This window comes from Pungitius pungitius, chromosome 8 (genome assembly GCF_949316345.1).
Source record: "Pungitius pungitius chromosome 8, fPunPun2.1, whole genome shotgun sequence".
In the NCBI taxonomy this organism is placed as follows: domain Eukaryota; kingdom Metazoa; phylum Chordata; class Actinopteri; order Perciformes; family Gasterosteidae; genus Pungitius; species Pungitius pungitius.
Genome location: NC_084907.1, coordinates 12,675,234 through 12,700,971, shown reverse-complemented (window position 1 = coordinate 12,700,971; position 25,738 = coordinate 12,675,234). Strand labels below are relative to the sequence as shown.

General features: G+C 47.5%; 1 protein-coding gene across 2 annotated transcripts; it reads right to left on the bottom strand.

Moving 5' to 3' along the window:
* Positions 1-6,647: 6,647 nt before the first annotated feature.
* rybpb (RING1 and YY1 binding protein b) lies at positions 6,648-21,745 on the bottom strand. 2 transcript variants are annotated; one of them, XM_062563962.1, is made up of 6 exons: positions 21,534-21,745; positions 20,768-20,893; positions 9,369-9,600; positions 9,160-9,335; positions 8,966-9,064; positions 6,648-8,660 (listed from the first exon to the last, which is right to left on the bottom strand). In XM_062563962.1, exons 1-6 carry the CDS (start codon positions 21,557-21,559, stop codon positions 8,411-8,413), a joined length of 909 nt encoding a protein of 302 aa, XP_062419946.1. In that variant the 5' UTR covers positions 21,560-21,745; the 3' UTR covers positions 6,648-8,410. The 2 variants fall into 2 exon arrangements, with proteins under 2 accessions (XP_062419946.1, XP_037347029.2); XM_037491132.2 differs by having other exon boundaries at positions 9,160-9,600.
* Between the last annotated feature and the right edge of the window lie 3,993 nt (positions 21,746-25,738).

Here is a 25,738-nt window from a genome sequence, read left to right as displayed (position 1 = left end):
GTTGCCCCGGGACTGGAGCCCTTCTCCTCCGCTGTGAATATTTGGAATCCAGGAGTGAAATACATTTTAAAAGTCAGCGGTTGGCCCAAGTGAATGTGTTGTCCTAAAGCCGAGGGCCTCCCCGGATCGCTCATTAGGAGCTTGGCCGAGCACTCGAGGTTTTGTTTGGCCGGCTCCCAAATGGAAACGCACACTTGGAGCCGTGCCCAGCTGTCAGCCTCGCGCTTGATTTGGAGGGTGAGCGATGGGCGCCTCCCCGGATGGAGGGGTCCCGGGGCCTGTCCGTCCCAACGAGAAGGCGCCGACTGCACAGAGCGTCCGCTGCAACAAGACAGCCGCTGAACGAAAGGGTTTCCCATGTTCTGTCTTCCTACTTTCAGTATTCTATGGACAGGTTTCCTGTTTACAACTGAGGGTTATAAAAACCCTGGACACAATAACAGGAAGGCTTATAATGGGCATTTAACTATATAGAAATGTAGAGACTTTACAATTACTTCATTATTTATTATGCACTACACTTGAATAAAAACATTTTTTATCCACCACATTGTTAGAATCCAGGCATCGTTTGACCCTTACTTATATGAGGCATTGTATTGCCGTTATTCACTACTTGTTGTTCTAATTCTTTTATCCGCCTCCTCACCCTCTCCCTCTCTCACTCCCCTCACTGGGCTGAGCCGTTATTAGGAGCACAGATTAAACGCATGGCGCATCTCACGCATTCTGGTCCCATTAATAATCAAGCAGGGAGAACATTATACAGTTGAAATACTTCAAACATGGAGTTCAGGGAGTAGGTCAAGTATGATTACACGCTGCGGGCCGACAGGCGGCGAGAAACCATTTGTTCAGGGGTAATTAGCCTAAATGCTAAAGCAATGCAGCCCCCTAGGGGAGCGTAGACAGAGCATTCAGGAGGAGGGTAGATGCGCCTCAACAATAGGGAATAAAAACGCTGGGTCATGTCTTCGAGAAACTCAAAGGCTAGTGAGAGCCTGCATCAGTCATGTTTAATGCATGCATCACGGCTGCAGCGTGATGTCTAAATGGTGTCACAGAGCAGCCAACAGGCCCTGAGGGCCAGCTGCGAACAGAAAGCGAGAGTTTTCTGACCCTCAGGTGAAGCTGCTTTACAAGCCTCTCAAGGTCCTGGCGTTCATCAATAATTCACTGCACCGCCAGCCGTGTCCACACTATGCTTAACACCCTCATTACCTCTGAAGAGCACACACACATGTAACATGCATGCACACGCAGTTACTTGTGTGTCGACTCCCGGCTTCACACACAAACAAACAAACATGCATACGCACTATGGGGAAGTGCATTCAATGTGTGAAAGACTTTTGTTCCCAAAACGGGATTTAAAAGGACACACACACACACACACACACACACACAAACACACACACAGTTGTGTTTCCAAGACTTTTGTGGAAAAATGCATTGACAAACTCATTTTAATTTCCTTGACAGATTTACCCAAACCATAACTGGAGCAATTGTTCCCATTGTGTCCAAACAAAAATGTGAGTACCCACAATGTGACTGAAATCCGATGTGTGTACCCACAAGGCAGGTTAAACACACACACACACACACAATCACTGAACCTACAAAAGCTGGATTGTGAATTTGTCCGCCAACGGTGGGTCCCGACAATGTGACAGCATAAAGAGACGTTTATATTACGTTCACACGATATTTTGTATCCTCTGGATGAGTAACAAGAGGGCAAAAGGTCGCCCAGTGCGGCCCGTGGGTTTCTGACACGCTGCATCTTCAGACACACAATACCAAGAAATATGCAGCTGTTGCAAATGAGAAGGAAAAAAAAGTCCTCTCACAAACCGCCGGGGCAAATGCAAGCGAGGTGAGCTTCTTCAACAGAGATTTACTGTTCCACTTTACGAGCACCGAGGTTGCCACTCAATGAATCCTTTATCATTGTGCTTTTATTGGGAGATCTGATCTCAGCAGACAGATTGGGGCGGCATTAAAAAAAACCTGTCTGACTTTGCTGCAGGAAAGGCACATTGATCATTGAGTCTCAGCCGTGTGGTGAGTGATGGCGGAGCTTCCCCGCAGGCTTCTGTGAGCTCCCTGATGGAGACGTCCTCATCAGGCTTTATCATAATCACGTCGAGAGGAATGCGCCGCGCAGCTCCTTCAGTCTGATGTCTGGCCATAACTACACGACTCCGGAACGAGCTTTCATCATCGCATTTACACGCCACTGTTGGCAAAGACTCATTCAGTGGGGGTCCATGTCGCGTTGAGTGATGGGCCCCGAAGAAGTGATTCTTTCCATCGTTTACAGCTTGGAAGGTTAAATAAGGACTGCTTGGGTTTATGTTTCATAATATGCTTTTCATCTTAACTGTTTCTTGCTCTCATGAAGCTGAATGAGTGTTCAGAACATAGTGTACAATGTATAAAAAGCTGGGAGGCAGCCTGGCTGTCACGATACTTGAGGAAGGACGGGTCTATCCCATTTCACACAGTGCGTATTCACTGTCCATGTGGGAATCAGGCTTTTATCTTCTGGGGAAGCTCTGAGCCAAACAAAAGGTAACGATAAAATGAGATAATGAGGAATACTGCAGGCCATGTTCAACTTGCAGAGCGAGGCAGCCTGAACCACGCGGGCAGCCATTGGTTGCGCAACCAATGACATTTTGAGCAATAGGTCTGCAAGAGAGGTATGTGGAAAGGTTGAAGGTGCCCCTCATCCGGATGCCAAATCACCTCTTTCAAAGCCAATAGCAAAGCCTGTAATTCACAGCAATTTGATCGATTTCTTTCCGCTCCTTCACTTTGAACCCCCCCCCAACCCCCCCACCCGCCGCGCCTGTGGCCAGCGCTCGTTGCCTTCATCACAGAACGTGTAACGTTTCCTGCTGGTGAAATAGATTTGGTCGGGTGAGTAATTTCAACTCACATGTGGAGGTTTTCATTATGGTGGCTTGTACTTGAGTGCAAAGTCTTTATGGGAGAAATGCTTTGTTTGCAGTCTCATACGGATTGAATGAAAGGACAAATCTGCATTTGTACATTTAAATGTTGATGCAGTGTCATAAAAATGTAAAAATTGCCTGCATCAAAAGTCTTTTTGTAGAGAGTAACAAGCATAGACACTGGGTTTGAAGAGCCAACCTTCACAACCAATACTCAAATGGGCTTTAAATTCCATACAACACAATAAAATAACACTATTTTCAAAACTGTGTCAGGCAACATGACCAAAAAGCAGTTTGCCAAACCGACACAGATCTTCACTATGAAAACATAAGACAAAAGGTGCACTAATGTATTAAACTTCATAATTAGGTGTACACACGCACACACACACACACGTTCCTGTGCAAAATACAACAACAGAGAGAAAGTTGAAACACAGTTGAAAGCATGTGAATCACAATTTAACAAGCAAGATTTGCCTCACTTACGTGATGAAAACATGCATCCCATGATTATTCTGGAGCCTTCCTTCCCGAACCCTCGGCCTTGAGGGTCCCGGACTCGGTGGTCTCACTTCACCTTCTGCTTCACACATTGCCCCTTGATTTCCTCTTCTCGTAGGAGTGGTGGTTTCTAATCTGCAGATGTTCCATTCTTGCCTCAACATGTGGCTCTGATGACACGGCGGCGGTTTGGGCGGGCAGAGCGCTGCACTCCAACGGAAAACAGCGATGTGTTTGGACCTTGACCTGAAAAGGAAATAGTCCCAATGAAGCTTTTGTCCGGTTCTCTCTTTTATCAGAGGGAGGAGACAGAAAGGAAGTAGGGTTCACTTTGTCTGTTTGAGGAATGAGATCCACCAAGATTGAGATCTCACATCTCGGCCCCCTCCTCATAATTCCTTCATAGCATTCCATGGAACATAAAGTGATGACTGACATCCTGCTGTTTGGAGACCTGTGGACTTTGAGAAACCTTATGAGCAAAAACACCATGATGGCACCGTCTAAGCAGTTATTTACTCAGCAATTTTATTTTATGTCTTGAAAGCCACCTTTTGGTCTCTGCCATTGCTACGGACAGTGACCTAAAAGGACCTTTCTTTCTACCATTTACTTATATAGGTACGGGTTGAGGACCATGGACACCTGGGGACACGCAGCTCAGAGTACCAGAATATCCTGCTGATAAAGTTTGATTCAACAACAGCTTGTTGAATAACAAACGATTCTAAATGTAGGAATATTATATTCCCCAGTTGCCAGTAGCTCTAAGTGTATAATTAGCATCCACTGATCTGGTCCTAACTGGATCTCAATACGGGGTGCAGGGTTTTACGGAGGAAGATGAAGGGATGAAGACTGACAGAAGATGAGGGTTTAAGGGAAGAGGTTAGAGGAAGGAGGAGGGAAGGATTAAGCACCAAGGAGAAGAATGAAGGAAGGAGGGGATGAAGGCATGAAGTGTGAGGGTTGAAGGAATCAATGGAAAAGGGAGGGATGAAGGGATGAAGTGTGAGGGGTGAAGGGATTAATGGAAAAGGGAGGGATGAAGGGTGAGGGATGAAGGGATCAATGGAAAAGGGAGGGATGAAGGGATGAGGGATGAAGGGTGAAATCAAGGTTGCGGACAGACAAAGGAAACAGGTGTGAAGGAAGGAAGGAGAGAAGAGGTCAAGTTCTTCCCACATTGCCCTTAACGTCCTCTCAACTGCTTTCAAACAGTCGCTCTTTTTGGAGGTAAAGAAAAATGATTAATTACTTATTGAGAGAACGGCCCCATTATCTACGACTGCCAAACAAAAAATGTAAAATTACGGTAAAATAACTATTTGAATAAAGTGCGAAGACTTAGCAATTTTAGAGAAACACGTTTATTTTATAGATTTTTCCTGTTGTATTACAGTGAAACACCTTTAATAAAAGGGCTATCACTTAATATTCTGCAGAGAAAAACGTAATTTACAGATATCTTCATTTTTACAGTTTTTAACATAAAAATTAAGATCTTTTTTTAGTATATGATTCATCGAAATCCCCTCATTTGACATACTGCCTGATAAAAATCAAAAATCTCAACCCGAAAGTTTTTGTAGAATATAAAGAAACATACAACTTATTTTTATACTAGAGCGAAAAATATTTTTCTGGCTTCAAAAAAAAAAAAAAAAAAAACGGGCTTTCTGGGGAAAGTTTTTGGTCGGAGCCTTTAGACGCATCGGGGGAACGCCGTAGTTAATGTGAAAGCTCCCTCATGTCATGTGTCTCTGCACTGTGGGGGGAGGACGGCTTCCTCTACTCCCAAGACACATAAATCAAAAGCCTGCCGCCTCAAAGCCACAACACTTCCTGTCATGTGATGACGTACCAAAGATCTGAACGCACATATACGTGTTAATGAGTGGCAGCTTTTTCTTTTTTTTTAAAGGACACAAAGCAGCCAGGAAATAAGATAACTTTACCAATTTTATTTGTGAAAAACTACAAGCAAAATTCATAAATAGACGTTTCTATTTGAAGCAGAGGGGGGAGAAGAAAAAAAAAAAAATCAGGTTAGCCTATAAGCGCAAAGTCGTGCACATGCCAGAAACATGTATTATTTTAACATCATAAGCCAGACAAGGATCTGCTGGAAATGCTGCGTACATTTCCACACCAGGAACATGATGTGACCATTTCACAAGGGCAAACAATGACACATCAGCTAAAAGTCTGAAAACAAAACAACAAAAAACTGCATTGAACAAAGAATGGATTCTTTTACTGTCCCTAAAACCTTACTTTTTTTTGTCCTTTTTTGTCTTTTTTTTTTTTAAACCGAGCAATAACTTTGAAATCATTTTACAAGACATTGTTATAGCAAGAAATGAGTGTGTGTAATACACTTAATTGGAAATTCACGGTAAAGGTTATACAGTCAGTAAACAAGCCTTCTATATTTGGGTCTCTGACAAACATACGCTAAAAAAAGTAACCATCTTTACACAGTAAATTAAGGTTACTGGTCGCACACAAGAACAAAACTGCTTGCGCGGGGAAAAAAAAAGGGAAAGAAAAGACTTCAGCTTTGATGCCATCATTCATAGTGTTTTAAAATTCTATATACAAGCAATACTTCATATACTCAGCAAATGGCCATTTGTCAATAATTTAACAATGAATGCGCTGTTGGAGTACTCGGTCAAGTGAACGTGTTGATAAGGCAGCTGTAAAGACGGCTTTTTAAGCCCATTTCTAACAGATTGCATTACAAAGCAGGCTTTGTTTGTTTTAAAATCAGTAAAAATCAGAAAAGACGTTTTCCCCCTTCTGACCCCAGACATATTTTCCCTTATTTTTTTGTTCTATTCACATTGCTTTTCCTCACTGAACACTGATTCCATATTTGTATGCGATAAAGTACATAATTACATATTAACCATAGCTTTAGAAGAGCAGAGAGAAAAAAAAAAAAAAAGAAAAACAATAACTCATGAGCACATTATCTCTTGGACTTCAAACATTGCCTCCGGCCCCACGCATATGATCCCCCCCCGCCATGTGTAAGACTGAGGGGGAGAGGGAGGGTGAACCTCCCCTAACTCTGGTTTTAGTGGCTCTGGGAGCAGCTCGATGGGCGAGTTACATGCACTGTGGTAGTCCAGCAGAGTGAACGTGTGGGGGGGGGGGGGGGGGGGCTTACTGAGGACCCAGCAGACTGGGGCCTCCTCTCAGCTTACCCCTCCCCCAACAGCCAGCCCGCTTCTCACCGCCTCCCGCCCACTGGGGGGGGCGGAGTCTGGCTCGCAGCGCTACACACACTTCTCTGATCTCAGCGTGCAGAGACAAGTGGACAATAAGAACACCATTTATATGGATTATATTAGTCTTTATTTAAACTGTTATTCATCTCACACATTAGATAATTGCAATTCCAATTGTTATTTATCGGTCTATGTATCATGTCATTATGAAATTCCTTTGGTCCTTCAATAAATAAAACTAAGATATCGTATACACATTTATTCTTTATACAATTTCATACAATTAAAAAGGAAATTATGTTGGTCTAGTATCAGCTAAGGTGGAAGGGAATAAAACCCTTAAATAAGCCTTGCTGTTTTAAAAATTAAAAGAGCAATTGTGTTCTATTAACTACTGCAATAGTTTTTTTGCCTTCAAAGACAGGAGTCTTAAATTAATTAAGAAAATAAAAGAACTGAATTGTCGATCTTTGCAAATTTCGTTTGCACTCCTTTTTTTCTGGGGCCTCACTTTGAGAGAAAGAAGATTCTAAGTAGTCTTCGTGACCACAGCGAACTCAACAATGAAATCGATTCGGCCCGCTCGACACAACGGGTCCATTTGACGGCTCCGTGTGGTTTTACCAGGTGGAAGCGCGTGTGCCCACCCTTCAGTCACCACTGAGCCGGGAGGACGGCTCTGCCTTTAACCAGGAACAGAAAAACTAACTCAATATCCAAGTACGGAATGCAGAAAATATCGACAGCTTTTAGTGTTTTACACAACAGCCTACACTGTACAGTCAAGGACATAAGATACTGTATAAGAGATCTGCCATAGCATACTAAACCGCAGACAGTCTGGTTGAAAAAGTCCGGGGTCTGAACCTCGACCTGTACAGACCAAGGCGGACCCCATGCAGGTCCAGACAGTGTTCAGAGTGAGACGGTGTTATTGAGAAAAAGTGAGAGAATTTGATTTATCACCACTCCGTCACATTGAGTGAATGGACAATCCCAGATCTGCAAAAACGCTTCACAGTGTATCTAGCACCAGTGTGTGTGTGTGTGTGTGTGTGTGTGTGTGTGTGTCTGCGTGACTCGAGTCCTGTCATCTTCGTATTGTGATAAAAACACTGAAGAAATCGATCGATCGGCGGGGCTACACAGCAAAGCTTCAACATAAAAAAGGAGAATATCAAAGAATACATGTGCAACAAGTAATAAATAAGGGTAATAATAAAGGTTTAAAGGTATTGAAACGATGGTGTTATTGTGCCCAGCGGAGAATTCTACTTTACAAAAACAGAACAAAAAAAAGCTCGACTTGGCCTCACATAGAAATATAAAACAATACATACAAGTGTCTGGATTGGGGGGAGGGGGGGTGTATGGAGGGGGGGCTATTCCTTGTAGCCCTGCTCTCCTCGCCTGCGCTACAGGTTGCAACCACAAGGAGCACGGCCTGCACTGTTCCTCTCAGACGTCTGCTCCTCTACTCGTCCCCTTTCTGATGAGAGAGGCCATAGCTCTCCCTATACGGGATCCATAGTGTCCAGGAACATGTGTGTGTGTGTGTGTGTGTGTGTGTGTGTGTGTGTGTGTGTGTGTGTGTGTGTGTGTGTGTGTGTGTGTGTGTGTGTGTCTGTGGTGTGTGGGGGGGTGGTGTGTAGCGGGGTCGGGACGAGGACAGGGGAACTAAAAGGGGAGCCGTGGGGGGCTTCAGTACGACTCGTCGTGCCCCACTGAGAGCTCCCCTTTGGGCGTGGAGGCCCGCGACGAGCTCTTGTCCATGCTCTCTGAGCCGGAGCTCTGGTGCTGCTGTTCGGAGCCCACGCTGGACGTGATGGTGGACGAGGACGTGGACGAGGAGCGGCTCTTCTCCTTAAAGTCTGTGATGATCACCGTCACGTTCCCCACGGTGATCGCCAGCTGCTGGGCGGTGCTCCGGTCAACGTTCTTCAGTTTGGGCCTGAGGGGGGGCACAGACAGATATGTTAATAACACACAAATGGCAACCAGTGTGAGCGCCGCGTCTCGGCAAAACAGCGAGAGGGAGGCTGCTGCCGCCGCTGCGGGGGCGGTTACACTGAATTGCTCGATTCGCCGGGTGACACATGAACCGTCAGAGCGATAGTGTGTAAAGTGAGTGTGGGTGTTTAGTGTAAAAGATCACTTGTGAATCATGGGAAGTTTTCCCACTAGCCTGGTGCTGCACGACTTTGTCTTTGAAAGAAAAGAACACAAGCGATGTGAAACCACGAGCCAGGGACGCACCTGGAGATGTGACTGATCTTGTTGGTCTTGGTTGCAGATTTTCCAGACTGTATGCTGTGTTTTTCACTGGGTGGGCTCTGGTGGTTGTCTGATTTGGGTCTGGGGGGTGGAGGGGAGGGGACAGATTAGACATCAGAGAGGAAGATACCAACAAGCGGGACATCCACAAGAGAAGACTGGACGTGCACACCGACCTGGTCTTTTTGCTGCTGGGCTTCTTTGTGACGGCCGGGACGACGTCCTTCTCCTTGTTTGGCTTGTCTGTGATCAGCTGCTGCTCGGTGTCGCTCTTCTTCTCGGGGGGGTCTCGCTCTGGCATTGGCAGTTCCGGACGCTCAACCCGTGGGCGCTCGACCTCCGGACGCTCGACCTCCGGACGCTCAACCTCCGGGTGGCCCTCGACCTCCGGGTGGCCCTCGACCTCCGGGTGGCCCTCGACCTCCGGGTGGCCCTCGACCTCCAGGGGTCCCTCGACCTCCAGGGGTCCCTCGAAGATGGCGCGCTCGGCCTCGCCGTCGGGGCGGTCCTTGTCCGTGCGTTGGCTCCTCTCTCGTCGCTCCTTCTTTGGCGGCGGGGGCATCGGGTACTGCTGGGCCACCTGCTGGGCAACCAGCTGGGAGTTGATCCTGGGTTTCCTGTGGAGGAGATCAAAGGCACAAAGATGGATTAGCCCCGTAGTGGCGCTGCGAGCGGTGACTGAACCGAGGGGCTGGCGAGGGACGCGAGGCGCGTGCAGCCGCTTCCTGCTGGAACAGCTCCGCTCTGAGGGCTAATCTCATTAGCTCACGGCTGTAATAAAATGAATGCACAGGATCACGAGGTGGGACATTTGCAGCACGTCACTTAGGCCCTGTAATCTGATTACTGCAGGGTTGGCCCCATTTGTCACAGGCTGAGATTCAGTTGGACGTGGTGGAGCTGCTGCGCTAACCAGCACTACAGACACCTTTCTGTCCTATATTCAAACACTCCTCCCCCCTCTCATCCTCGGTTCCTCATTTAGCAAACAGTCAAAGCAAGTGAAACTTTCAAAGAATCCCACTGATTCCTTCAAACAGGCACTTCCCTCGAAAGCTTCCTTCTCCGAAAATATCATTTCCAGCGCTGTGTGACTGTTACAAACATGCACGCAATCAGGATGCGGCACGTTCCATCAGTTGAGCAACGAGCAGGATCTGAGCCAACACGCACACCTGCAGCATGATGTACACCAGCTGGCATTATCGGGGGGGGGGGGGGGGGGGGGGGGCGTGGATAAACGCAGACCAGGACTGGGGGCAAGCATGGTGAGGAGTGAAACCCACACACACACGCTACTAAGGAGGCCAGAAACATGACAGGCTGTGCTCGCTGGCTGTGTGTAACCCCCCCCCCCCCCCCTCAAACCCCGGTCCCGGCAGCAGTTTGTGATGCACCGCTGCAGAGGGAAGCTGCTGTGTCTGTTCAAACGTCGTCAGTCCAGGTCAACAAGAGCTTCCGCTGGAGGAGACAAAGCTCCGACGTTTTCTCCTGTGCTGTTTTTACAGCCAGCGCATGTGGCAAAAAACAGAGCAGCTCACAAGTGTCGTCAGGCGCCGGCGGCTCCGATTTCACCGCCTTGATGTGGAGTGGTTTTTCAGACAGCAGCTTAAGTGGTTAGCCTCAGTGGTTCAATTTGGCATCATTATACATTGCCAGTCCAGTTACTCTTGTTTCTGCATTCACAGCCTCTCATGTCTGTCCCCTAGGATGCTACACTCCATCCGTCTAGGTCTTGGTAGCCAGGCACTTATGGAAATAAAAAAATTAAAAAACATCCAATGTTTGGCGCCTTTTTTTTGCTCCATCAAGATCATTAAGTCTCCCCCGGCTGCGGCCCATTACGGACAGAGAGGGTATTTCCTCGGGGAGGGCGTGCAGCTGATCAATTGCGGCATAATAGAGCATCACGTTGTTATGTTCCGCGCTGCATTCCATCAACACGGCTGGCGGCAATCGACTGCTTTGATGCGTTGACGCCGCGTGCCTGAGTCTAATGCCTGCCACTCGCTTGTGGAGGCAACGGGCAGAATTATTTGATTATTATCAGTTGCCAGAATTCGTGCCATACACAAATCTTTTCTCTTTTGGTTCTGCAATCACAGAGCATGACCAAGAGCATGTCGGGCGTGACGTTTTATGTATTTGTTAAAGACACAATCCCACATTGTATTATTTTGCATCCACTTCATAAAAAAAGGTCTGCGCACAAACTGTACATAAAGAGCTATTTAACCTTTTTTCAGCTCTGTGTCAAAAGAATCCAGGGAAAACCATGAGATGCCACATGAAGCTGCGTTAAGGAACTACGTCTGGCAACTAGTCGGCATGCTGCAGTCATTCATTTCATTACCAGTTAATTGGGGGGGGGGGGGGGGGGCATCTCCCGTGTTTCAGCAATAAATTTCAGTACATTTCTGAGCCTTGGATTTCTCTGTCCCGTTACCATGTCACTGACATAATACACCTCCCCCCATGGGAATCTTGTGGCTCCCTTGAGTACCTCTGGATTAGTGATCAGGGGTCAGCATATGGTGGGAAATAACCAACATGCCTCCAAGAACGTGTCAAAGAATTCCACTTTTGGGGAGACATGAGCTAAAGAAGAAACACACAGACACAACACACGCTTTAAGGGACACAGAAGCCTTGTGAAAAGGAATAAAAACTATTCTCTAGTAAACAGATTGTCAACACGCCCAGCACCCAAAAGATGCTAAATCATTTTATTTGGCAGCGAGAGGTGTTAGTCAAGGAGGCGGTGACAGAGTGATTGATGGGTCGATAAGCTCCACGCCTCTTTTGCCTGTTGCAGGAGGGGAAGCCCTGGTGGGTGCAGGATTTGAGGCGGCGGTAGCAGCTCTGGCAGTTGGGCAGTGATTCAGTGCCAGCTGCAAGTCAGCCATCACTTAATGTTGGCGTGATAGAGCCAACGCTTTGCCCCATTATTTATTTACTGACCACACAGCCGCGCTCTGTGGCTCATTAACATGGCTAGAGATTCCGCTGGAGAGCACGTGTGTGTGTGTGTGTGTGTACATGGCTCTGAACAGCTGTTAAGACCTATTGAAAACTAGTTATGGAAAACAGATTATAGTCTGCTCCCATTGTTGAGCAAACAGTGTACGAATCTACCTACAACATTGCATAAAATGACTCCACGACCAATCAAATGCAAAACATTTACGTTTCACAAGAGGCACTGGAAGCAGTCCCAGGAGCCGGACCAGGAGTGAACTCCAGAGACCGATTGGAGAGATTGCTCCAACCTCCCGCTGCTGCCAATGTATTCTTGGGGATCCAGTGTGCGAGTGTGTGAAAGAGAGTGTCAAGTGTGCAAAGCCTGCTGTCGAATTATTTCCCCACTGTGAGGGCTTACAGCTTATTACCTCCCCTTTGCACAACAATAGGCCATGATTGACAGCTCCTCCCATGCTTGGCCCTAAATTCCACCGTCTGTGGGAGGGAGGCAGGGAGGGAAGGTGTTAGGAGGGGGAGGGGGAACTCCCTCCACGGGACGCCCTGGAATAACTATCATCACACGTAAAAGCTCCCAATTCAGTCAGACTGACACCCGTGGTTAGACTGCTCCGCTCAGCCGGAACCCTCCCGGAGACGGACACACCTCTGCTCAGCCGCAAGCCCGGGGCAAAAAAAAAAAAGACAAAAACAACAGAAAACCTGTGGCTGCTTTGCAGAGGGAACTCTACCACGAGAAAAACAATGCGCCGCAGCACTTCATACAGAGAGTAATGAAGGGAGTGAGAGCTCCATGGCGAGTGTGATGTATGGACAGAGAGAAAGAGAGGGCTGCAGGAAAGCCCTCATTAACACGACACTTTTATTTGAAGTGCTGTGTGGAGGACAAGCAATTATTTCCTGCCAGGCTGAGTGAATGCAGTGGCAGACAGCTGAGAGAGAGAGAGAGAGAGAGAGGTCTTCTTTGATGCCCACTGAAGAGCTCAGACTGTTTAACGCCACCCACTCTCTCATTCAGGCTGAAAGAAAACTGCATCCACTCAGCACAAACGTGGGCCGCTCGTCTTCAATGACGTGCAAAGTTGAAGCCTCCATTCATACGCATTCGGCGGTGACCTGGTTCCCCCCCCCCCCACCCCCACACACACACACACACAGAACTGAGGGACCAGCACAGCCTCGGGCCAGGAGCACATCTCCCAGGTGGGACGCCCCATCTATAAGTCTGAGGACTACGCAACAGACGAGCCACACTCACCAGTCTATGTGGACACCTGCTGTTCAGCCGTGGTCATTGGGTGGAGGCTCTCCACCTCCCCCAGGCACCACGAAGCAAAGCAGTCCGCGGGACTAGATTTCTCCACGCTCCATTGTTCTATTGTCAACTGTGGCTCCTGCCAGAGAGACTGGAGCTATGTCCGGGGGGGGGCTTCAAGATTTAGGATGGAATCAGTATGGCTGGCTATCCATGCTTCATCACTAAAGCAGCAACTAGAGCTGAAGCAATGATTCATTGAGCAAAGCAGCTGTTCTGATAACTGTTTTTTTAAATATGTCAATTGCCAGTATCAAATAATCTTTCAATTTTTTTCTCAGTGAACTAACTAGAAAGCGTAAACATCTCCCCGTTTAGAGAAGAATATTTAAGTTTTTCCCTATGCACGGGCATGAAAATGTCCGTGTATCCGGGCACGTGGCACTCGCACCACTTGAGTTGAAAACCTAGAGGAAACATTGCAACGCTGGAAAGAAAGCATTGAAGTCAATCTCTGTATCTCATGTTTCAAGTGAACATTGTCTGCTAATGATCAGCCGTAAAACCTAATTACACACATCTGGGTAATTAATTCACAGTTATCACGGGGAGAATCAAAACAGGGCAACTGGAATTCACTAAAGCGCTATCCTGAGATCGCAATCTTAAAGTAAGTATTTTAGAAACGCACCCTCCTCACAGGAACAAACCTATATATTTATGGGCATGTTAAATGGAAAAATGTCAAAAAATACCACTGGACTGCAGGGACACGTCTTGATGGGTCTAAGGGGCCTGCGGTGTCTGAGGCGATGTTGTCACAGGGTCAGCAGTGTGGTTGAATGCGAAGAAGAAGAGCAGCCTCGGGCCACAGAGCTCCTACGATTCATTCAGATGCCTTGAGCATTCAACCCTGCACGAGTCCCCTCCCCTTAAACCTGTCCCAAACAGAGCCGGAACCAACTTTGAATACCGTGTACTCATCATGGCCCAATATAAACGCCTCACACTGTTGGAAATTCAAAGTTTTTTTGTGTGTTGTATTAATTTCCTCACCAGTAACAAACTGTTTTTTATACATCAGAACCCTCACTGGGTTCCCCTTTATCTTGACAGACTGAAATTGTCTAGATAGACGAAGCAGTTCCAGAGAAATGACATGTAGCCTTGAGTGGGTCTGTCAGAGAAGCTACACCTCACACCTTTTAATACAAAACTAAAACGGTCAGACTTTTAGTTCCTCTTGACATTATTGAACAGAATGGGAAGACATTCTAAGAAACCTGTCAACTTTTCTGTCACAACTGTAAGTCTTGTCACTCCTGACACGCTACAATAGTAGCGAAAGAGGTAGACAAGAAGAAAAGAAAAAAAAAGGAGATCTACGATTAAAAAGAGGAAATGTTGATCACAACCACCACGACAAGCCCCTTGTCTGCTGGTCGTTGTGGTAGAAGCGCCAAACAAGAAGCCCTGCTGCAACAACACGCAATGTGCAAAAAACACGTTGTCACGCACATCGGCGTGGACACACGCGGCTGCTTCCCCAGTGAGTCTCCAATGCATAAATCAACTCCAGTTTGACAGCTGTGTGTCTGCCTTATGGGCTCTTTGGGGGTTTCAGCCTCTGTATTGCAGTGTTGGGTCGAGGGGGAGAGTAGCAGTGCCTGTACATTTTACTTGTTGGCGTTGCCTGCTGGTTAACAGAACTAGGGCTGGCCTTGCAGGTAGCAACAACCCCGGTTCAGCTAGGTAACATGTTTGCTCATGTGTGAAAGACCATTTGTCTTCACACTGTCGCTGTCACTTCTCTATGACAGAGAGCGAGTCATTAGAGGCACTGAAAACGAGTTCCATCCATCAGCAGCATCGTCTTTCGTTTCCTCCTCTCCGCTGCCACTTGGTCACTCTCCTTTGTCTTCTTACCTGCTCTCTTCACTATATTCCTGTACACCCCCCCCAGCCCCCTTCTACTTGCAACGTCATGGCCAGGTCCTGCTGGCTTTAAGTAGGTTGTCTTCACCTCTCTCCCTCCGTTTGCGTGTGGTGTCCGTGAGTCATCTGTCGAGGAGACCTCCAGCCTGCTGTCCTGTGGTCCTCTTTGCCCAATCACTTTAGCGTAAACAGCATCTGGTTTTACAATTTGCACACAACCGCCAAAGAGGACATTGCACCTCTGCAGCCGACACAGAAACCAAGTGAGGCAACAGGAGACCGAGGAGTCAAACACAAAAGCCTGAGCGGACTGTTCTAAAAAGTTTGGATTCCTGGTCCGCTCCTTCTCCATCATGCTCGAGCAGCTGGGATAGAATCATCCGAGTCAACAAACGTTCTTAATGCTCACAAGGTCCACTCGGGAGTCGCTCTCCATCTGCCCCACCGCATGGATGGTGGCTGCCCGGGCTTCCCTCTCTCTCTCCCTGGGTAATTATGTGCTTCAGCCCCTGGAGACTCTTGGCTGAGGGAGCACATCCCCTTGCCGCGATCCACCCCCCATTCAACACACACATAAATGCCCAGACCCTGTGAGCCTACGCCGCTCTGTTTCTCGCTGTGTCCTCACCTTCCCTTTACTCCTGCGCTGTGCCACTGCCTCGCTGCTTGTCCTCATATGCCTCGTTGTGCACTTTCCTCGGCTCACTCGCACTTGATTTGCCTCGTGTTGCTGTGTGGGGAGGAGCCCCGACTCGGCAGCTCTCTCAACGCTCTTGTTTTGTCAAATTGCCAAATTGGCTACTGTATTTAATCACTCACACACGGCCAAATCCCATGAAGTAATTAAGAACTTTTAAATCCGGCAATTAACATGTAAAGATTAGGGCTACCCGCTCGCGCTTAGGGCTTTGGTGCAGATGCTGATAATGCAGGATAAGCAAAAGCAGTTTCCTCTGAGTGCGAGGGGGGAGGAGGGGGGGGGCTGCTGTGAAGGCGTGCGGGTGGGGTTGGGGGAGAGTGCAGATATGAATTGAGCCCCGGCATGTCCCTCTTATGTAATTCCATTATCCCAGAGAATTTGCCTTAATGCGACAGTGGTAGAATCCATGGATTATAATGCCTCTATTCCATCATTGTAGAAGACAAAAAGGACACACACATACACAACAAGTATTTTCTAATAATTAAGCAGCCTGAACGCTTACACAAAAAGATGCACTTTTTTTGGGATACACCAGTAACTTATGGCTTCAGTGTCAGGTTTAGTTCACGTTCTTATTCTGTTCATCATCCCTGATTATAACTTATAACTGAAGCCACAGACTTAATGCCAAAGACATAAATGTAGGTACATTAACATCTATACCAGGGGTCACTACATTGGAAACCAAACGCATTGTATCTGGAATCTCGACCTAAAAGCAAACTATTAAATGTTGACGGAGCGCTTCTATTTTAACCGCTTTTCCACCCTCTATGGAAACACACCGACCAATTCCATGCGCTGTGAATCCTATCACTTGGACTACGCACCCAACAGATATGTGGATTCTGATCAACTTCCCAACTTGAGTAAGATAAACACCCAGAAGGGAGAAGGGCAAGGTGGAAGGTGAATAACAGGAGGTTATTCCACATGGCGCTTTCCAAAAAAAGGAAACTTGTTCAGCAGGACCAGGACCTTCAGCCGAGAATGCAAAGACGCTATAATACGTTGATTATTCCCACGGTTTGTTCAAAACCAGTTTGTCTAATACGCTCAGAGACCGTGGCACTCGAAGGAAAACACTCTTGAGCCAACGTGCCCAACGAGCCCAATGTGACCAGAATCCAGACCCATTTACTCCCTGTTCAACAATAATGTTAACGGAGAGAAAAGAGAAGAAACATGATGCTTTAAAAGCGCTAAAAATAAAGAATAAAAACAATACAAACATGGTTTTCTTCAATAACCTCACCTGAAATAAGTTTAAAGCTGCAGGACAATTCAAATACATTTTTTCTATAATCAAAAGCTTTGTTTTTTAAAATTCATTCTGAAGAATGTAGCCCTTATTTAGCTCAAAAAGACAAGAAATATTGATTTATATTAAATATTGTTTCCTTATTTGATTGTCAGTTGCTGAAAACATTACATTAATACAACTGCAAGGCTACTTTAGTAATCACGGGACTAAATCATAGCAAAGATTAGAAATGACTGCAATGTTCCAGATTTCCGCATGAGGAAATCCTCTCTAAATGGCCCTTGATGAATTTAAACTGAACACACCCGATCTACAGTAACTGCCTGTGGAAGTTTGCCAGAATGATCCGGAAAAACATATTTGACACCTTGAAATTCTTCCAACTTGTAACATAACAACTTCTACTTGGTGGGTGACAGATAAGCTACAGGTGAATAAGACGGATATAAATGCAAAGATGTCTTATTTGATTTTGCTTAAGCTTCTGCTGAGTAGTCAGGCCTCCAACTATTTGGAACACCTGACAAATTCAGATTAGCCACAATTGCTGCATGTTAACTACAACATTACAACAAGGTACATAGTAGTAACAAGTTGCCTTATAAATGCCCCTTTTTTATGCCTGTAATTTATTGACCTTAATAAATGAACTCCTGTATCTCTACTGCTGTGTATAGTTTATAGGTTGCTATGGTTAAGGTTCGGCGTCATCTTTGCAGTCGGAGCTTCAGATAAATTGCGGACTATCTAAATTGGTTTATTTGATCTAGACAGGACACTGCATGTTGCCAACCAGTGGGAGACACCAGTTTGTTCTGTTTTATATGAAGCACAGAAGTTGAAATTGTGGACAACAGAGAAACGGCACATAGATAACAGCGGCGCAGTCAAAGACCGAGGTACCTCTAGACTTCCTGTGATGCCAGCCATCAATCTACTTTAGAGGGCTCCCAATGCTTTCTCCCCGAGGCTGACAGAGGTGCATATTAAACACCCCCGTAAAAACAAACAAGCACGGCAACCAAGTGTCACGTTCACGCAGCTATCTGGTTCACATGCCAGAAACATTTTTAATATGATAGCATGCGCCCTCACAGGGGACGCTAATACCAGCCCCTCTCCAATTACCAAAGAGGCGGGCACTGAAGGCAGACTCTAAACACATGGGCTACTCAGACTTGTAGATTAGTAGCGAGGTCAGGTGCAAGTAAGCGGAGCGCTTTCTTGTTTAAGAGTCAGAGCGGCAAAGGGCTGGATGTAGCCTACTTGGGTATAATGTTACATCACGGACTCGGGCTGGGTCAACAGGTTTGTAGGGCTGCGGCGGGCTGGGGAGATGGGGAGATGGGGGCCTCTCTCTGCACGCTGAAGCCACAGTTCTGCCCTCGTTGACACACATTCTTGCCTCCTTTCACCTAGCATGCCTACCGCTGGGGGGGAGGACACTCTTCCAGCCTTTGTGGATCACGTTAATTGTCTATCCTCCATCCCCAGCTGTGGAATCAGCTGGGGTCTCGATGACTCAGGTTGCCGGCGGTGAGGGACGGCTGTATCAAACTCACGTGGGTGAAGCCGTTAATCCGATCGTGAACCCTTCTGTAGGACGGGGCAGGTTGGCATCGCAGCTGTCAAGCGAATGAATTTCCGCTCACTGCTACTTGTTGTACCAACAACTCTACTGGATTGGGCGGATGCACGTGCAGATCTTCCGCTGTCACACACCTTCGTTTAAAACACAGTCAACAGAGACTGACCTTTGTCCCGGGACGCAGGAAAAAAAAGCTATATTTGGTGAGTGCGGAGCGAGTATGTGTGGAAAGAGGTCACTTCCAGACCGTCACATCGCTCACAACAAGCCCTTTGAAGAGGTGCTTAAATACAATCATGCCGCACTGACTGCACAGATCAATAGCTATCCAAGTCCCCCTTATCTGGTGATAAACACAATTTGACGATCCAAATCAAACTTCAACTTTGAGGGAAGGGGTCTCTGTGAGGAGTGAACACACGCATTCTCTCGCATAAAAGCAAATCCGAAGTAGCGCCTCAGATAAAAGAAGAAAGACAAACATCCACTCGCAGCCTGAACTGTGAATCAATTCGCTAAGAGCACGTTGCTTCGTCCCAAGCCTTGCTGGTATACATCAAACAGCAAAGAAAGCTAATTAGTCCCCATAAAAAAAGAGGCAGCCCTCCCTCCCCCCACTACACAATTGCATTAATCAAAAGGTTAACTGTTCACATCAAACGGGAATGTGTGACAATCACTCCTGTGATGTCACGTGCTCCCATTTACCAAACTGGGCTGTTGCCAAAGCACAGTGGCAGGATGGCCGCGGCGTGCTCGTCTCTGCTTCCTGTTTAGCGCAGCAGGCTCCGCCTGCACCCATCAGCTCTCGTCTTAAGCTACACGCAGCTCGGGAAGAGATCAGTGGGGGAGGGGAGCCAGACAATTAAGACGGAGCTCAATCTTCTGGATTTTCAGTAAACCAGCGTGTTCTCCCCGCTTGCGGTGCGCCAGCGGTGTCAGTCGAGCCACTCATTGTAAAACCACAACTGGAAAGGTTAGGGTGCTGGGGACTAGTCAACAAAACCCACAAATGACTCATCTGTCACTCCAGCTCATCATGCAAGTGATGACACAAGTAAACAATCTCACACACCGGCACACAATACTTCTCGTGAAAAACACTCCCCCAGGTCTGGTGGAGGAACATCAGCGTACACCAAACTAGGACGGGGATCCCGTCACGACATTAAGTGAGACAGCGATTTCATCTCAGTTTCCCATCAGACGCCGTTTTCGGCTGACATCACGAAATGTAATCCGAGGGCAGCACGGGGGGAATTGTCCGGGGACATACGGGCCTGTTGAGCGGCGATATGATTAATCTGGAGACGTCTTGTGAGAGCAAGCATGAGTGAGTTCACTTGTCTGTGGCAGATTGAGTTGATTAATCACAGACGAATGAGTTGACTGACATTTTAAGAGAGATTTTAGGAAGGGAAAAAAACGTCTCTAGATTAAACATGTGACAAGGTTTAGACCAAAGACAAAGAAATAAAAAAAGAGGCCCATCTTGGGTTTATCTGTAATCTGATTACCAACATAAATCATCCCCTTACTGTATATCCATGCACGCACAATACAGCTGACTTTTGTCTGACCATTTTCAGACCCTGTGCGATCCTACAGGTAGGTGTTCACCGTGTTTCAGCCATGAGAAAAACAGCTCTTTCGCTGATGATGCACTAGAGCTTCATGAAGTATGGTGGTGGTCGTGGTCGTCGTCGTTGTACCCCCCCCCCCTCTCTCTTCTCTCTGAGGCAGCCAGCCTGCCTTAGACGAATGCATTGAAAGCAATTCAACGTTAGTCGCATAGAACGAGAAGCTACGGATCATCCAGACAGAGGGCGGGAGGTGTTTGCAAAGGATTGTCCATCAACAAGTCCGCGTCCGCTCGCAGACAAATGAGCTGTCGATCAAAGTTGTCATCCGCTTAAATTGCGATGCAATGCCGCTGCAGCCAGCCAAGCAGGGGCGGTTCGGATGGGGGGGGGGCACCGAGACGCTCAGACGAGATGGAGAGTCGGGGGGGGGGAAGAGAGAGAGAAGGAGAGAGGGAGAGAGAGGGAGCGCTACGTTACCTTGTGGATGTGCCCTTCCTCACATCGCAGATGCTGCATTTAAAAGCCTCGGCGGTGTTCCTGAAGGTGCAGACGCTACAGTCCCAGTACCCGTCGTCCGCGCTCTGTTTGGCTTGTCTTTTTGGCCTGGCAAAATGTTAAGGTCAAGTTAGTTTGTGTGGGGGGGGGGGGGGGGGGGGTGTGTGTATGTGTGTGTGAGGGAAAAAAAAACGCCAACATGTTTCACCAATTAACAAGAAATGAGATCGCGACGGACATAACGCGGTGTGTAAATGCACAAGGTAGCAAGTGCAGCACAAATCGTGGGGGTTGTCATTATTTTTGGGTTCGAGACCCGGCAAGTAGAGTGCCTCGTCGGGTAAATCCCCCTCAGTGGCGAAGCTCCACACCGTCCGATTGTATCGCCAGCTAGGCTAGCAGGCAGGCGGAGCGCTGCTAAAATTCTCGGCATCGGAGCTTAGCATGTCGGCTAACGAAATCAATATCGGACAATGCCAATTTCGACATTGACCCTCCGAAAGGCTCCGTCGAGACGGAAGAGCGTTTCAGAGAATGCCAGGCGTACCCTCCGAAAAAAATCCCTTTGTCTGTTAAGTGACTGGGTTGTAGGGAGCGAGAAGCCGCCATAGTGACTGCACTATTCTAGCTAGCTGTGGCATACCAACTGAAAAAGGGAGAAACGATCCCTGCGTGAGGGAGACGCATCCAAATATCGAGCCCAAAACGCACCGAACCAAAAAAAAACGCCCGCGGGCGGTCGCGTTACCTGGTAGGGCTCTTCTTGTCGCCCATAGTGAAGAATAGTCCTCGGAAATTAGAAGAAAAAGGGGCCTCCTTTGAATTGTCAGTTAGTGTAGTGGGTTCCAGATAGAGCCGCCGCTGAGGCTGTTGGCAGACAGGCTCCACTCAGCGCTGGCTCGAGGCACAGCGACTGACTGCGCCACGTGACCGCCGGCCGGCCAATGGCGACGCGGCTCGGTTTAAAAGTCTAGCTGGATGTTTGGCAGCTATTTTAATAACTACGAGAGACTTGGACGGACTTCACCTCAACCCACACGCACATGCATGGAGATCACAATGCCCGCAATAAAGAACTCTAACAACACAGACAAGTCGCCTTGCATGTCAGAGGAGGAAAAATAAATAAATGAAATGAAACATTACACAAATAGAATTTTGGACAACACACTAAAGGTTTGTCAGAAATAAATCTTAGCCAGCACGATCTCTTTCAACATGATGAATCCTTTTTTTTAATTCTTTGCGTAAAATATTTTACTAACCACAGGCAGCCGTCTATTGCTAATGGTTAATAATACAATGAGTATAAGTAACAATGGTGTTAAACCACAGCATCACGAGAGGCAGCAGGAATTTGTTGAGCCTCTGCCAGCGCGCATCAGGTGACACAAAGGAAACAATTCAAACATGGCCAAACACCAACACATTTGCACTTAATTTCACATATACAGGGATTTAAAGGACTGTGGGAGGAAGCCACGGCAGCTGGACATAGAGACTCACTCACTACACACAAAAGCTGTGATTTAGAACCACTTTATTGTGAAGCATGTGGCACTTTCTTTTGGTTTGTATAAATGTGTGTTGTCTTGCATTGTGGATAGTCATATTCAAACACATCACCCATCGGAACTACAGCATTTGTTTACTGAATTGAACATATCGAGACCCCGATGAGACCCCCATCGCAGGAGAATCTGGTAAAGGCCCCTTCAGCGTCCCGTAATGTGTTGGAGAAACACACATCTCGCGCCGCTCTGCCCTGGACAAGGCTCTCTAGCCGCCCTCCACGGCTCCAGGTCCTATTGTGAAGGCCTAGCCTGGTCTGATCGGGGTGAACTACGGTTCCTCTGCTCTTAAGTCCGCCCTGCGGTGATTACCTTACGGCGCGCTGCTCTAATTGAGCTTCATCGCGGTGGCCTACTGATAACTACAATTCAGGCAAAACAACATTAAGACCTGCCTCGCCGGTTCTGTTTCTGGGAAAACTGTGCTTTTTTGTTTTGATTTAGATTGCAAGTTACTCTGACTTGCATCGAGCTCAGGGAGAGTTCATTCGTATGCAGGATGAGTTCTGATCCAACAGGTATGAAGAGCATATAAAGGGAGGAACGTTTACTGAAAACAGCTGCAGTAAAAGGTAAAGAGAATTGCACTCATGGAGCAGATTCTTCCCTCCCTCATCAACTACACCCTTGAGCAAGGAGCTCACATTACTCACAGACAGTTTCACGATAAAACCAGTTAGCCCACGCTCATTATTTACAAAAGATGAGTTTGAACAGTAAATGGCGGGTGATGTGCACCGGAAGAATCCTCTCAGGCTCTGGTTTGCACCGGCTCATCCTCGAGCCGTTTGACCTCTGGGCACAATGTGCTTGTGCGAAGTGATAGATGTACAGTGTATGACATACACTGTACATCTATCGCTGTATGTGTGTGTTTATGTACACATTTATGTATATATACACACACACAATTACCTATGGCACGGCAAAACGAGGTGACCTTTTCATTTTTATGCTCTTTAAAATGTACCAGTGGTTTGTTGTTTGTTTGGTATATTCTAACAAAAAAAGCAAATAAAAATATTTTTAAAAGATTAATTTCACAGGAAGAAGACAGTCATGCTGAGTGAGAAAGCAGGAGTCAGATTGTTGGTTGGCCAACTATACAAAAGTGACGGCATCTTTTGCATCCAACAGCACTTTGCCTCAAACACTGATTGTCCCAAAGTAAAGATTCAGGTTGAAGTGGTTTGTAGGTTTAATGTTGGCCCATCAGACATCTCCATCGTGGAGTGCCAATGCAGCCGCTGGCCCTCTGCGTAGAGGAGGAATGAACACATCCCGGCTCACGCAGTGACGAAGAATTGAACAGCCCCTTTTCTTGGATCGTCTCTGCTGGAGGGCATCGATCCTGTGCGCTTTGGTTGATCAAGTCATGGCCATAAAAGAAATGACCAAATACTGGGATCAAAAATGCATACAATAGCAGAAACAAACACCTTTGTCTTTTTACCTCTAACACTTTGCAGAAATGATGAGAACTTCATTAAATTCTCAGACCTGTGCAGTGGTGATCGTATACAAGGGATTGTTGAAAAGAAGAATCCAATTGAAACAGAAGTGTATAGCAATTAAACTCAGTGAAGAATAAATCTGTTGAGGACCTTAAACCTTAAGTCCTCTCGCCTCAGGTGCTTCGGTTTGTGTTGAGCATTCCGTGTTTAACCTGAAAAAACAGCCTCTGCAACTCTCCAGCACTTCCCCACTGTGTCATTTCAACGCGCCGCTCAATCATTTATTGCCGGGCCACGTATCTGCCCCGGGAGCACAAGCACAGGAGGGAAGAGGGGAGGGGGGGGGGGGGGGGGTAGGGGGGGAGATTGCTTCCTCCGAATCTCCATCTCTCTATGTCCATTTCGCTCTGTTTACTTGCTCAGTAACTGAGAGGTGGAGATAAGACGCAGCGGGCAAGGGGCAGAAGTGGGACAATTGGCTGCTGAAGAGGCAGCGGGACAGTAGATTGAGGACACTCACACTCACTCACTCTCTCTGGCACTGATCCATACGCACAGAGGGGAGAAGTGACGTTTGATTAATCATCTCTCGCACAATCCCCCCCCCCTTCACCCCCCCAATAACATTCCCGATCGATATGCATCGCACGCCAGGAGAGAAACACGCTGCTTAAGAACACAATTTTAAATGATTAAATGCCTTCTTCTGCACGTCTGAATTCCCAATTCTTGTTTGACTTCTGTTCAGAAGACGTCCCCCATGGTACGGAGCTCCCATGCCTACTAATTAGGCAGTTTGTTTTCTCCTCACTGTGATGCTTCCTTTGTCATTGCGGGGACGAGTCATCTTTCGGCTCGGCCTGCTGTTGCGCCTGTCCCAACTCCCCCCCGCGTTGACCTTTCACCTGCAGGTGATGTCCATGTGAGTCCATCTGCCCCTCTGTATCACCTTTTAGATTCATCGCTCTTACCCGGAACCTGGTTTCAGAGCCCATATTTACTCCATGTAACAGCACCCATAACCTTCTTCACAATGAGGTTTGCCTTTCAGTTAAATCTTTCATGGATTTCCAATAGAAAAAAAACAAAGATGTAGAGTAGGAGAAGTAACACAAACGCAGTGAATAAGCCCTCTGCAGCAGTCAGTAAGGTGGAATGAGCTGACGAGAGATTCCTTTACACGAGTCTTCAGTGGCTCTTTTTGCCTCTTTTTCTCATGTGTGTGGAAAGCTCACGTGTACCCATGCTCGGCCCCCCCCCAGTCTCCCTCTTTCTTGCAGCCATCTCCATTTCCACGTCCGTGTGCGGTGATGCATGCGCCCTGCGCCCGCATCTTGTGCGCGTCCAGTCTGAGTTTAATGTGCGCCGATTGTCCAGCGGATTTGTGTGCAAGCGTCCACGGGGGGATTGGGGGGGAGGGGGGGGGGGGGGAGTGGGGGAGGGGGGAGTGGGGGAGGGGGGTTGGAGGACTCTGTTTCCTTCAGCATTGGAATGTCTTCATGCGTGTTCCTGTTTGGAAAGGCTGCTCACGGCTCCCAGAAGTTGGCAGGAAACCACATGGTGCTTACACTGGGGCCGATAAGGAGGAAGAGGAGGAGGAGGAGGAGGAGGAAGAGGAGTGGAATTGTGGTGGTGCGAGGGGAGGGAGAGAAGGGGGAGGGGGGGGTTTAGTAAACCTTCAGGAAGGTAGATTATCCCACGAAATGCTGGCAGAGCATCAGCCTTTGTGCACGCCTGTGCGTGTACGTGCACGGGTGTGCGTGTGTGTGTGTGTGTGTGTGTGGGGTAGAGAATAAAGAATAAAAACGCAGCTCTTGAGTCTCAGTGAATCGGGGGGGGGGGGGGGGGCAGGCTCCACAAAAGAGGCTGCAGAACAAAAGGCCTGCGAGCAGAGGAGGTGCAGCGTGGAGGCACAGGCCGATCTCCCG

What these genes read in the sequence shown, in the direction of transcription:
- rybpb (XM_037491132.2), bottom strand. Translation starts at nt 21,559, where the DNA reads ATGGGCGACAAGAAGAGCCCTACCAG. An exon ending in AGGAAGGGCACATCCACAAG is followed by an intron (nt 9,601 to 20,767) that starts GTAACGTAGCGC and finishes TCTCCTCCACAG; the next exon opens with GAAACCCAGGATCAACTCCC. An exon ending in AAGATCAGTCACATCTCCAG is followed by an intron (nt 8,661 to 8,965) that starts GTGCGTCCCTGG and finishes GCCCCCCCTCAG; the next exon opens with GCCCAAACTGAAGAACGTTG.